The 14190-nt window shown below is 40.3% G+C and overlaps 2 protein-coding genes across 5 annotated transcripts in view; one reads left to right on the top strand and one right to left on the bottom strand.

Moving 5' to 3' along the window:
- Window positions 1–11124, bottom strand: part of USH1C (USH1 protein network component harmonin) — a 51450-nt gene extending 40326 nt beyond the window's left edge. Inside the window, exons 1-4 of one of the 4 annotated variants that reach the window (XM_055814564.1) lie at window positions 10630–11124; window positions 6714–6781; window positions 4571–4714; window positions 3931–4069 (exon numbers count right to left, since the gene is read on the bottom strand). In XM_055814564.1, coding sequence (XP_055670539.1) covers window positions 3931–4069; window positions 4571–4714; window positions 6714–6781; window positions 10630–10665 — 387 coding nt within the window. In that variant the 5' untranslated portion in view covers window positions 10666–11124. Of the gene's footprint in view, window positions 1–3930; window positions 4070–4570; window positions 4715–6713; window positions 6782–7068; window positions 7484–10629 lie in introns of those variants that run through there. The other 3 variants (XM_055814563.1, XM_027785026.2, XM_055814565.1) reach the window with 3 other exon arrangements.
- A 2693-nt stretch (window positions 11125–13817) lies between these two features.
- OTOG (otogelin) overlaps window positions 13818–14190 on the top strand; it is a 104376-nt gene continuing 104003 nt past the window's right edge. Inside the window, exons 1-2 of the mRNA XM_055814722.1 lie at window positions 13818–13936; window positions 14025–14085. Coding sequence (XP_055670697.1) covers window positions 13885–13936; window positions 14025–14085 — 113 coding nt within the window. The 5' untranslated portion in view covers window positions 13818–13884. The remainder of the gene's footprint in view (window positions 13937–14024; window positions 14086–14190) is intronic.

The following is a 14190-nucleotide window of genomic DNA, read 5'->3' as shown; positions in this document are numbered from 1 at the left end:
GCCCTCTACACTTCAGAAAATCCACCATAAATAACGCATCTTTAAGACTGGGATTAGCAGTGGCAATGTGACTGTACTGCCAAGCAGCAAAATGGCTCAGAGACGAGTCAGACTTGTGGCACTGAGCATAAAGACACAATATCCCCTACAAACCCAAACAAAACAAGACTTTCCGCCTGTTTAGGATTCTGCTGGTGATTCTCAGAAACTGTGGGAAAGCAAGTGACCTCTACTTTTCCAAGGCAGGTTGAGTTCCTCAACAATAAAATGCTGAAAAATCTTCCTCTATTCCCCATTCTGGCCTCTCTCTGGATTATTTCATTGCAAAAATACCAGAAGCTTGTGTACAACTAAGTAAGTATGCAATCTCAACCTCATTTGATCTACCTAGACTCTTCTTGTTGATCTTCTGTATTTGGTGGTGGTGGAGCTTTTTGTTTGCTTTTGGTTTAGTTCAAGATCCCTCCTTTACTCACATCTTTCACATTATGTGGGCTATAACAGACCAGGGAGCCTGGGTTTGCACAGACTCAGCTTTCTAACAGGGTAACCTAACCTACTGTTATTACCTCCAATGCCTCAACACACAGAAGCATCCCAGTTTTAGGACTGCAAATGGCAGTCATTTGTGAGTCACTATATCGCTTCTGCATCAGCAGAACTAGTGTTGCTCTGAGGATGCCATCATTCACTAAGCAAGTCACATCTGTTGGTATTGTATCATCTCCCTAAAAGGAACACACTTACAAAGTTATAAATGCAGCCAAGAGCGTATTTTATTTTTTCCTCCCATATGGGAATGAGCTTTCCCCATATAGATATATTTAATACTGCTCTTCGCTGAGCTTCAGAAACAAGATGAAAAGACAGTCTAATATCTTTGGTCATCCTAATGACATTTATGTTACTGACAATGTGACTGATGGTGCATTAGAAATAACCCAGTCCAGGCTGAACTACAGGAGACATATAGGCATGTAACAAATTGCTTCTCTTTAGGACACTTGAACAGTTTTCCTGAAAAAAAAGTGTCCATATACTGAAGTAATTAATAGTATCACTGTATACCAACCTCCTGAATCAGCAGCATTAAGTCTGCAGGATTGAGCAGAGTAGAACAGTAGCAATTATTTTGTTATTATATAATCACTGTTTCCACTTTCCCTATCAAACGGGGAGATGACAGACTTTCAAAAAATAGCTGCAAATCTAAATTTTCCCAGGAAAAATGCCTATTATTTGTAACTTTTAACATAAGAAACACAATATTTAGTTTCCAGGAAACTGATGGGTTTTTACGTAACATGAATGTTTCAAATTTCTCATTTTGTATACTTCTTCCATGTTCATCATTCATACCAATCTCCATCTCTTTGTATTCAGCAGAATCCCCACAGACATAAGTATCAGAAAGCAGAAGGGGAAAAAAGAATAGTACATTTCTTCATAAAAGGACAAAACACCTGCCTTTTAGAGAAACTGTAGTCAAAAAAAATAAAGTCAAAACTACAAATGTCTCAGTAAGCCTTTATGATTATTCAGTCATTTTAAAGTACCTTGGAAACTACTTCAAGGAGAAATCACGCAAAACGAATTGGAATTTTTTAAAAAAGCAGAAGGACATAGAAGTGATGGTATAATAGAAGATCATTATACCTTTCTCAGACAGCATTTTTGAGATAGAAAATGTGTAGAGATTTAGTTAAATAAAGCAGGTGGGTGAAATTTCAGAAGCAGTTGGCTTTACTGTGAGACAGCAATTTAGAACAATGGACTGCCTGTCAGCTCTTGCTATTCAGTTGGGTTACGAAAGTACCTGGTGCCACCTATTATGAAGGCACTTCAGGCTGAGCTTTAACACCAGGCATCAAAAAACGGAAGTCAGACAGTTACAAGAGCTGCAAAGCACCATCTGCACATATTAATACATAGAATCTAACCCTAACAAAGTCAGTCTCAAGTGTATTTCCCCCTTATTTTCCCTACTTTCTCTACCAAACTCCAACTATGTTCCGAGTTGTTAAATTTGTACAACCGAGCCCAAAGATCCTTTACAATCCCATTCACTGTCACCAACATGTAGTACAATGGCCTCAGTCACAGAAAGCCAGGAGAGCCTTTTTCTGCACCAAGGAAAAATTAAAATCGACATCCCTACAGCAGCACAACAACTGAGCATAACTCCTTATCTACCAATCATGTCAAAACATTAGTCTGCCACAAGCAGAGGAGCAGAGCTGCAACACAGCATTAAGATGAATGTACTAGCATGACAGTTTAAGACAGTGGCCATCAAGTCCTTTATTGCCCAGCATCTTTAAATCCTTCCAGTATTTTTCAAGAGATGTTTTCAAATGCCATACAATTGACTGGTCTGACTTTTTCTCAGTTTCCTACCAGTGGTGGAAGGATGCAGCTGGAATCTCTACTGAGCTGATCACTAGGAGCTTTTGTAGTGCAAACCCTGGGAAGGTGCATCAATGCCCTTTTCCAGAGTTATCCACTGGCAACCCCCATGCTTAGAAGTAGGCTACTGACACTTTCAGCACAGTGTTTGCAGTGTCCTATACCACTCTCTCAATTCTAAATAAATACAGAATTTGTGGGGTATATTCCCTGAAATTGTGGGTTTGTTCCAAGGAGTTTCTAAAAGCATCCCGTGAGCCAGTCATGCTTCTGTCCAGAGCAGGCTGCCAGAAGATGGGACTAATTCAGTGGTGTATCTGAAAGGGATATATAGGTTCGAATGCGCAAACAAAAGGGCATGTGCATATATGCAAACAGAGAGAGGGACATTTATTTAAATTTTAGAAAGTTCTCAGCATCAACTATACAAACACCGAACCCTAACTTGGATTGTCTTTTTGACAGAAGGGTTTTTTTTGTTTGTTTGTTTTTTTAAGCTAAGAGAGTTGTGGGGTTACCCTAAAGCGTATCTACAAAACTCATTAGTTTAAACACTGTAATAATTCATGCCATTCTAACACATTCTTGACTAGTATTAAATATAATCCTTAAACATCAATACTTCCAGCAACTATCTGCACTCAACAAAATAAAATTACCCAGACCTATCAGCCTTTCTAGTGAGAAACAGACCTTTAAAACACCTTATCAGCTTTGAAAGCATAGCAAGATGCAGATGATTGCTACAGCAATTGCTCACTCCTTTCTTCACCAAGATATGTATGAGCAAGAAACAACATATTAAAACAACCAACCAACCAAGCACTCAAAACTTCATGAACACAAATCACGTAAGTACCGATTAGAAAAAAAATGTGGTTTTATACCCAATTACTTTTTCCAACCTTGTTACAGTTCATGTAGATAAAATTTAATCACTCAAAGTGCAATTCTATGCAGTACAAAGGATATTGGAAATCATTAAAAATAGCTTCTCCCTTTCATGCACTTGCATTGCATAAACCAAAACCTCCCATAATTTATACATGAAGTTCAAATAAACACTTAATTACACAAATTATATCTGTACAAGGTAGAATTAACATTTTTAGTATTTATATGCTGTTCTACATTTAATCAGAATTTGGCAACTTAAAACTCTCTTCCACAGAGTTGAGATCTTTCTTTCCATCTGCTTATATTTGACTGTTGCTACTCATGAAGTATAAACACTCTAGAAAGCCCTTTTATCTTCAAAAATTATCATATCCCAAGTATGAAAAAACGGTTTACTTATCAAAAATGTTGAAAAGTACAGTTTTAATAACTTGATTCACCATTGGTATAATGGTATTTGCTATGGCACTGACCTACGTATTTTATTACAAGCAACAAAAAGCACTTTAGTGCACCTTAGCAATTGCTGTTTCTAAATAGTAAAGAAAAATTTTTAACTGCTTGCTGCCCTAACATTGTAACAAAAAGCTTTTTGTAGCACAGCAGCCATTAATATAATTTTCTTACCTGAAGTCCAGCATTGTCTGCCTGTCCCCCTTTAACTAACTGGGAGATGAAGAGGCCACAGCTAAATTCCACTCCACCTCTTACACTTATTCCAAGTCCTTCAGGATGCAAACGATCCAATCTCACCTCTTTCAGCTTTCTGCAAAAATGGAAGATACTTAACTGTTCAGATGCATAACACATTGTGGCAATAGTAAAAGTTACACATTATTTTTCTCTTGTAATATATAAGCATGAAAAAAAGCAAGCTGACTGAAGTTTGGATGGATGAGTGTTAGCTAAAGCCAACAGATATTTTTCATAAGAAAAGACATATGCAACTGTTGAAGCTGTCTGCTTCTAGAGGGTTAGAGTTATAAGAGTTTTTTATTATTATTAAATGCAGAAAAAATGAGAAAAGTTTGTTTCAAGTGGAAAGTATAATTTTTGACTCCTTTAGCCTTTACCCCTACCAAGATTAAACTAGCTGGCAAACAGTTTCAGGTAGCTCAAAACCGTACTTCTAGCAAATATAGCAACAGTGAAATAACTATGCCTACTCTACACAGGTGGTCGATATTTAACTTAGAACTTATCTGAAGACTCAGTCAGTATTTCCTGCTTGTATTTAAGTTAGCTGCATTGTTCTACATTCTCTTACCGTGATCTTTTGGGTGTAAGTTGATCATATTCCACCTGGTGTTTTAATGGGATAAGTGGGCGGATGGCATCAAATAGAGGCAATCTGCTCGGTTCATTAATCACGAGCTTTAGGTCCCCCACAAGCACTGGGAGATTCATAGATCTACAAAAACACAATGACAAAACAAGCACAGGTAAATCAACACCCCAACAAAAATCACCATTTAATAACTTGCCATATAAGTGGCTTCAATACTTGTGTGTCCCTTCAACCTACTAAAAAAAAGTTACTTATGCAGATACTGGTTTAACCAAAGCAAAACAGCCTCTGAGAAAGCAAGCCTTCTGTAAGCAAACAGGAACAATACCTACCTTCTCCAAAATAACTGAAATCTCCTATATACTGTCTGTATCTTTTAAGGTCATGCACATCACTTTTACAGGTGACACCTTTAATGTCATTCTCAGAGTCCTGAAAAGATTTATGTAACCATTTGGAAATAACTTTCTAGATCAGATACACCTGCCTACTAGATTTTTGTTTCCTTACTAGTTAGGAATCTTTCTAAGTGAATCTAGCCTACAAGCTCCTTCCTTTCCTGAACTTTGGGGACTGACAAACTTTTGACTCGGGGCATGTGTGTATACGTGTGGGAAATCACAATACTCAGTAGTTTGAGCAAAAACTTGCTTTAAGCTTTAAATTTTTTTTTTCAAATATAAATTGAACCCCCATGAACCAATTAATAACAGCTACATAAGTTAAACTGATGTCAACATCTGGTTTGAGAGCTACGCAAAGTAGTCTTATTGATACTGACCAGCACTGAGATAATTATGGGTCTAGAAAATGTACTCTGCTGCCCAGCTCCCTAAGGTTCAGTGGGGCTGTTCCTACACAACATCAAGTTAAACTCTGTCTGTATTATTTGCTGTTCCCTCTCTCATAATTTACATTTCCTGGCATACAATATTTCTGAGGCATGTGCAATGAAAATAAAGATCAGGAGACACATTACATGGGATTGAGGTCAAATACTTTTGGAAACGCCATTCATAGTGAAGTAGACATTAAATGTTAACTCCAACAGCAACTGCATGTATTTTTGCCCTGGAATACTTCATAATGTACTCCAAAATAGTGATAGAACATCAACATGTTCACAGAGGCATCGGAAATACTGCTGGAGTCATTGCAATTTCGGAAATTGAAGAAAAGTTACTATAGGCACTGTTCATTTTGTAACTGGAAGAAGATTTTAAATAATTAAGAGCTACTGAATCAACCAGCTTTCCAAACAACAGGCTTTATGAATGGAGAAGCAATTAGACAGACCTGAGTGAAACTGAATCAGATATGCAGCTGAATACACCCATAACTATAGTTCAGTGCAAACATCAGATGGAAACGTCTACATTTCACTCAGCTGAGATACTATTAATTAAAAAATGAATGGAAACAATGCCTATCAGAGCCACTTGTCTATGATGAGTGGAAAATATATTCTCATCTTCTTTGAAAAGCAATGGATTAGAGGCTGATCTCATTTACAACAATACAGGTCCTAAGCAACCATGGTTTAAATCATTTCAGTAAAAGGATTGGTAATAGGCCTATCGCCTTACCATTTTTTCCCCATTATGTTGTAATAAGCCAGAGCTGTTAAACATGCCAAACAGATTCCCAGACTAAATTTCTTCAGCTTTCAGATAAAACAGTTGCAAATAAATTTTTATCTAAATAGCAAAACCCCTTGAACAGCAAACACCAGTGAAAACAATCAAGTTTTGCAAATAAATAAGCATTATTTGGAAATATTAATGAATTTGATTAATGCTCGTCATGTTTCCCAAGAACAGTTTTATCATCCAGGTGCTTTTTTTTGCCCCCCATAAGAAACCACCAAAATCCTTTAAAAAACTGGCAGGTCATAAAACCAAAGGAACTTTATGGGTGACTACAGACATGCTCCTTCCTTGTCTGCAGGCTAGGAAGTCTGCTGCTGTGAAAGTGTAAGATTTCATTACACAGGATAAAAACTATTACTCCAGCTACTTTCTTTATAATACTAGAAAAGATCACTTAAAATCTTGAATATTTTCTCTTTAAATTTAAAAACATTAGAAAATTCTGCACAAACATATATAAAGCTAGATCTTACTGGTGGTACATCCGCAGCACATCATAAAGGTAATCCTTCTCCGCTTCATTGTCAATTAGTAGATTAACCTGAAAACCCAAGGACATTATTATAAATCTCTGACTAAATAACCACAAATGTTGAACATACAAGACTCTCACAAATTCCTAAGCCATACAGCAAAGATTTTAACAGGGAAAGACTTTTTTTCTCACCTAAAGATAAACACATTTTTACAACAGAGCATTACCTCACAAAAGACTTTCTAAAATTAGCATTATGACAGTTGGACAAGGTGGCAAATACTGATAACGTTCTGTATGCTAGATTTCCCCTCAGCAGCATCACTATTACAATAAGATCATATTTGTCTTACCTGATAATCACTGTACTGTTGAATAAATGTTTTCAGAAACCTTTTTGGCCATTCGTTAATATAACACATGCTGTCACAGATAAAACCAGAACACTGATATGATTATAATCTACGTTCTGTCATCTAAACCACTGATTTCAGGGTCTCACTTATAACATTATGGAAACCGCTACACTTCTGCTCCTCTTTGCTCCAGCTCTTAACTGATAGAACTCGCTAGTTATTCTTTCCTCCCCCACTAATAGTATGTTTACTTAAACCAGTGTCATATTACTGTGCCTGCTCTTGGATAACTACACTAAAATAAAGCAGAAAAAACCTCAACCAAATCCAAAAATTCTCATATAAGGAGTTCGATTTATATTCAGTGCCAGGGATCTTACCTGCAGTGCGAAGTCACATCACATAGTTTTACATTTGGACAAGTTTAATGTTTAGGAAAACAACTTACATCTGACCTAAAGGCTAGTATTACTGTGACATGAAGTCTGAAGACCAATTTGCATACTTAAAGAAACCTTTCTTTCTAGGTTTGGAATGATTTGCATTATATTCTAAACTAAATACATGCTTCATATTCCCTTTGTCCCTTTTGTCTCTCTAAAGCCAGGAATACACCACATACAGGTGGTTTTCTATTACTTGTCTCCTTTGGAAAAAGACACTTCCAAAAATTCTGAAGGCCAAAAAAGCTCAGTGCAGGACAAGACTGCTTGACAATAATAATACTAGTGAGTAAACCAATTTATTCACAGTGAATTTCAAAACAAAAAAGTCTGCCTTAAAAGGAGTAAAACTAAGTCCAACACCCACTTTTCCCTTCCCCATCAGGAAAAACACAACATATAAATCAGCATCAGTTCTGGTACACCAAACTCAATCTCTAGTGATAACTAAGGTACTAAGGTACTGAATGAGTGGTGTCTCAAGGAGCATTAAATGTTTAAGCACGTCAATCATACACAGCAAAGAACAAAACCATCATCACCTCTTCTCCTGATTGGGAAAGCAACCAGTAACATTACATTCTTCTCACGATATGTTAGCTGATGGACACAACCCCACTCTCTCTCAGGAACTGGAGGACCATATATAAATTCTGGTATTTCTTCTCAGAAAACATTCAGTCTTTCTGTTAGATTCCTGCACTTCTCACACTGCACTAGCAACTTCCTCATCCTCTGACAAACACCCAAGTGACTTCTTATATATTCAGAATTCTACAGCTAGGTAGCTACGTACCAGCTCTCTAATTAGGTCATTCTTTCCTGCTATCTTCAATTCCACCAATTATCCCTTCATCTTAGCTACCTGCATCTCTTCACCGTTTCCTTAATTCATTAACTCCTTGGGACGGAGTCTTACTGTAGACATACACTTGACCTAGGCTTATCAACAGCTTCTAAGAGCTGAATAATTTCATAAATCCTAAAAGATCATGCCCCTTCATGTTAAGGAAAAAAAAACTCAAACAAAACAAAAAAAAAAAGTGGTGACATGGTATAACTTGGATCAAGGAATATTTTCTAGAAAAGCAGAGAGAAACTAAAATAACTGCAGAGGTATGGGATAGATGATTTCACAGCTTTTAAACCAAGAATATTAAAAAAATATCTAGATGTAGTCCTGGGCAGCCTGCTCTAGGTGGCCCTCCTTCAGCAGGGGATCCGGAGCAAGTGACCTCCAGAGGTCACTTCCAACCTCAACCTTTCTGTGACATTTAAGAGTATCTTCACATTAGTTGTATAAATTACAGTCCTACAACATAAATAAAGAGTTGCTCATGCTCTATTTGTCACTATATAAACTGCACTGTTTTTCATAGCAATTAGTAAGGAGTCATCACAAAAACTGCACCTACATATAAAAGAAAAATAAAATCTGGCAACAAGTCTATTCTACCGAATAAACTCCTATAAAAGTTGTGGGGAAAAAAGCCACACTTTTTCATGTGGGAAAAGTTCAGATTACAGTAGCGCACTACTACAGCGCTAGCCCAATCTATCAGCTTTCAAAGAATATTATCAAATTCCATTTAAGCTACGCAGCCTTTGAAAAAGTATTGAAGAAAATGGAAGAACTGGCCAATATATTTGTATATACTACGTATTTTGCATTGGTGCATTGCTGCTTGGTTGATAGAGAGAACTGACTATAATTGCCAAGAAAAAAATAATATCAAAGTAGCAAACAGGAAACTCGTATCCTGTGGCTGAGAATCTTCACTGATTTGATACAGAAAAAATAAGTATCCAAGACATTAAAATTGCCACAGAGGCCAAAAGAAGAAAGATGATACAAAATAAAGACCTGTTTCAGTATCCTCTAACTCAGATAAGCTTCCACGGAAATACACACCTTACTTACCCGGCACCAAGAAACACTGACAATAAGTCTTACGTTATCAGGGGTGGGACTAGAAAGATTTGTGAATTATAGCAGCAATAAAAAGGAAAAGGTTTAAAGTTCAAGATGGTAACCATCTGCCTAGGAACCAGAGTCTTTAAAGATATGTTGCACAACCCACTGTTGAGTTATACAATAATAGGTAGCAAGGCAAAAATAACTTGCTAGATGGCTATGCTACAGAGCATCCAGGTCCTTAATAGTTATGAACTTCAGTTTGTCATATAGGTAGTTTTTTGTGGCCTCTCTACTTCATACTAACAATTCTTCAGTTAATGGGTTTATTACCAGGTGATACTTCTATAAAACACAACATTATGCTACTTTGAAGAAATTCCATTCCCTAGCTGACAAAAAACCCACAAACCCAATACAAGACCAACCACAACCTCCTCCACAAAAAAACCCCAACCACAAAACTACTGGAAAACCTTAGTCTGAGAGAGTCCTAAATGGCTATACAAAGACACCTCTTAATGGGTAAACCAATCTTCCTCTCCTTTTCCTAAATAGAGGTTTTGGAGCTTGCTTTGCTCACACTATTTGGAACTCTGCTGAGCACTTATTTAACAGGGTAAATGACAAAACGACCTGCCAGGCACACTGAGTTGTTCCATGTATCAAACGCGTTTGCACATGACTGCACATGCACAATTGCGCTAGTGAGTATTAAGGTGGAACTAAAGCCTTCCGAGCAACTGCTGGCACCACGCAAGAGCACAAATGCGAACTGCCTGGGCCTGGACTTCAGCACCTGCACTTTTTTTTACCTTCTCTGAACTGGCTACAACATTTTTTACGTGATGTTAAAGTAAAGTAAGTTGTATGAAGCCCTGAAAAAGCTCATGCATCGGGAAATGTCCTTCCTCTTCTCTCTCTCTCTTTTGAAGGGTTTCTAAGTTTTACAGCCACCCTCTCGCAGGAGGCTGACAGCCGCTTTCCCCCCGAGCCTCCCCCTCGCCCGTCGCTCCCTGGCGCCCAGGCAGCGCTCGGCCGCGGGCAGCGCGCTCCAGGCCGTGCCGCTGCCACCAGCCGTGCCCCAGCCCGGCGCTTCGCCTCGCCGCAGGCCCCCGGAGCGCCGCTCTGCCCACGGCCGGGGCTCGCCCCGCGCAGTGGCCCCGGGTGTCGACGCGTCCCGCCGCCTCGCTCCCTTACCTTGTGGCGGAACTCACGAGCCACACGGCGCTCCATACTGCGTGGAGCGGCGCGGGGCGGCTGCGCGGCGAGGCCGCGCCCCGGGGCGGTGGGAGGTGCGGCCGCCCTTGGCCCGCCACCGCCTCCTGCACCCCGGCCGCCGGCCCCCGCCTCGCTGCTTCAGCGGCACCCCAGGCTTTGGTTGTTTAAGGTCTAAGTAAAAAAGAAAGAACAAGTCAAAGAAAACAGAAAAGCCGCCCCCGCCCCACGATGCGTTACCTGCCTGGCCTTTTCCCTGAGATTACAGCTGGTGATTCTCACACAGCACAGAGCTCGCATCCAAACTTCTCTCTTGGACCTGTAGGTATGTATGTCACTAGCTCTACTAGTTAAAAAAAGCACGAAGATGTGAAATGTAAAGCATACTAACACCTGGAGGGAAAAAAAATAATTTTCTTCAATAAATTGCTCTACTGCAAATAATCTCATTTTTTCTATTTTTAGATAAGCAGGGTAAATCTGACTTATCACTAAGTCTGATTTTCACCAGCCTTTCCCACTAACAGAATATTGTTGCTTACAAATACTTTCTGAAAGTAACTGCCTAAGAGCCAAGCTCAGAGCACTTGCAACAGAATCTATTTCAGACTAATCTCTTTAAGGTTATTTTGTATTGGGCTGGTTCTTCTCCCACTTTCCCTGCTGTAGTACACAATAATAAAGACTTCTGTAATCAAGGCTGTGAGCAAGCGCAGGAGACCTGCTAACCTATGTCCTTTACTCTCCCCGCAGAATCAGCCTAATCCCCATAACTCTGGAGAGAATGGGGTTTACGGAAGCACAGGTAGCTTACCTGCTCCTCCTTCCAGTAGGATAGAAACCTGTATGAATACATATAAAGGCATGATCAAGAAATTCCATACTGCCAGGTACAAACTGGAAGCTGTTTTGTTATTTCTGTGTGATAACCATTGTAAGCTACACCAACTCCTTCAGAAATTTCTCTCACCTCTCTCAGAAGATGGCTTTGCCGTATGAGAACATTTCAATGATATGTACATTAGCCATTTCTCATATCAGATGTCAGGAATAAGAGAAGAATGCATTTTAAACCTGTGTACAAATACAAAACATGTTTTCAGAAAACAATTTTATCTTACAAGTGCAACTACCTGTACACAAATCATTTGTCTTCTACCAAAGTTCCAGTACCACACAATACTGAAAAGCTATTCTAGCCAAGCATTAGACACACAGCTATAGAACTTCTCCCCTGCATATGCAAAACAAAATTGACTTATTTTTGAAAAGAGAAGGAAGGAGATACATGAAATTTAAAGGATCCATAACATACTATGTATGTTTCCTTTAAATTTACATATAGAACAGTCAATGTTATCTATCAATTGCTTGTAGAAGACTTCATAGGAATAGATCTTTTACAAGCTGAAAGTTACTTACATTTGAAAGAAAGTAATTTTTTTATCATACAGATAAATTTTCCAGGAGTCATAAGCTCCTCCATGTAGTAAATATTGTGGAATTAACTTCATTTGGTGATGTGAAACTGCTCTGAACCATCAGATAAATGACACACCACAGGAAATTTAATTAACTTGGTGGGCTGTCTGCTCTGTTACAGGAATTCCTGTGCTTGGCTGTGCATAAATACAAAGCAAACAAACTGACACAACTATCCCATGCCCCAAAACTGGAAATTTGATAATCAGTAAATTTACAAGATGATTCAGAAGTTTCCATTGTTTTAAATATTTCATATTAAAAGATGGTACAATTATGACTTTATTAGTTGGGAATAATGAAATCTTTCATAGCAAGAAATTAGATTGCAACTCAATTGGCTTTAAACCTAGTTTCAGTTATTGTTTGCAACCTGTGGCATTAAGGGAAAATTAATAAAGTGAATAGTTCCCGTTTCATAGGCAAAGAGATACATTAAAATATGTGTTGTGTAAACTGATTCCTGTTGCTTTTGATCGACTTTCTCTACTTCCATTAATGTAACCTGGATCAGAGAAAGTGCACCAAAGCCAAGCGCATGGTGCATTCAGAGTAGATGGGCTGAGTACAGAGTACAGGCTGAGGCTAGCACATAATTCTAAAAATCTGTTTGGGGTTGTTGGGAAAAGGTTGTGCCGAAGTTATTATCTCTTCTGTCTCACTTTCTTTTCCCTCATCCACATTCTCCTTCCAGCATTTACAGGAGAGAATAGAATTCTCAGTAAAAACATCGCTAGTTTTCCATCATTTCATTAGAAATGAAACACTTGTTGCAGCAAGAAATACAATCCACAGGGACAAATTACAAAGGCAGAAAAGGGATCTTTTTAATGACTTACTGTTAACAGACTTCCCAAAGCAGTCAGAAAAAGCCCCTTTTCATCGGAGACAGTTTCTCACCTGGTATGGGCAGCTTCTAAAGCTTCTGTTATAAGATATACAAACCTGAAGACTGATGCAGAGAGAGGCAGCAGCAGATGGGAAAGGGAATAGAACAGAAGAAAGGTAACAGAGGCAGGAAGAGGAAAAAAAGAAACAAATAATGGAAGGAAGGTAAAACAGATAGCAAATTTAATACAAGAAAGAAAGAAAGCAAAAAAACCAAACCACCTGGAAAAAGGTCCACAGAGAGCTACAAATTCAAAAGCATGAATTTATAGTAAAAAAAGTTCTCAGAAGCTATGGAAGTAATCCACACGCATTAGCTGCACGCTGAACTCGGTTCATATCTTACTCGTGCCTTTCATTAGTCAAGTTCTGACACCTGTTTGACTGGGTCGGAGCTAATAGCCCGTGTTAAGCATCAGCAGCGCCTGCTGCCCCTCAGCACAAGCGGGCAGCTTGCTGCTAGCCGGCATTTGAGTCGTGGGACAGCACTAGCAGCCCTAGCAGCAAAGCCCCGGGTTTGTTCGCCTTAGGGGCGAGGCGCAGTCTTACAACTGCCCCGGTTTCAGCTCCTGCTAAGAAGCCGTAACACTAATCGTTTCTTAAACCCCGGAAGGGCGGAAAAGTGACAATAAACGTGTGCGGAGCTGGCGAGGTCGGTGGTCGTTGGGCTGCGGGGAGCCCCGCTGCAGAGCGAGGGGCGGCGTCCGAGGCGGGGGCTCGGGGAAGGGCCGGGGCGGAGGGCGGGCGGGCGGCTGATAAACCCCACTGCCGCCCCGCCCGGGAGGGTGGGATGAGTTCAGGGCGCAGGTAGCGGTTAGCGTTGAGGGCTGGAGCTCCGCAGGAAGCCACTGCCGCCTGCGAGCCCGTATGGAGGCCCGGCTCCTCCTCGGGGCGCTGCTGTGCGCCTGGCTGCCGTCGGGTGAGCCTCCTCGCCGCGCAGGGCACGGGGGAGGGAGGGAGGGTAGGCCAGTGCCGGCCATCACTAACCTGCCGCCTTTGCTTTCCAGCCCTGTCTCCGTGGGGCGCCTGGGCGCAGCTCCCCGCCGGCGGGGACGTGCCGCTCCCCAGGTAAGAGCCAGCCTGGGGACAGTGGGGCTCTTTCCTCGCCGCCGCGGTGCGCGAGCAGGCGGGCGGCAGCCCTGAGGTGGGCCGGGGTGGGCCGCCCGGGCCGAG

This window comes from Falco peregrinus, chromosome 9 (assembly GCF_023634155.1).
Source record: "Falco peregrinus isolate bFalPer1 chromosome 9, bFalPer1.pri, whole genome shotgun sequence".
In the NCBI taxonomy this organism is placed as follows: domain Eukaryota; kingdom Metazoa; phylum Chordata; class Aves; order Falconiformes; family Falconidae; genus Falco; species Falco peregrinus.
This window is presented reverse-complemented; position numbering and strand designations above follow the sequence as displayed.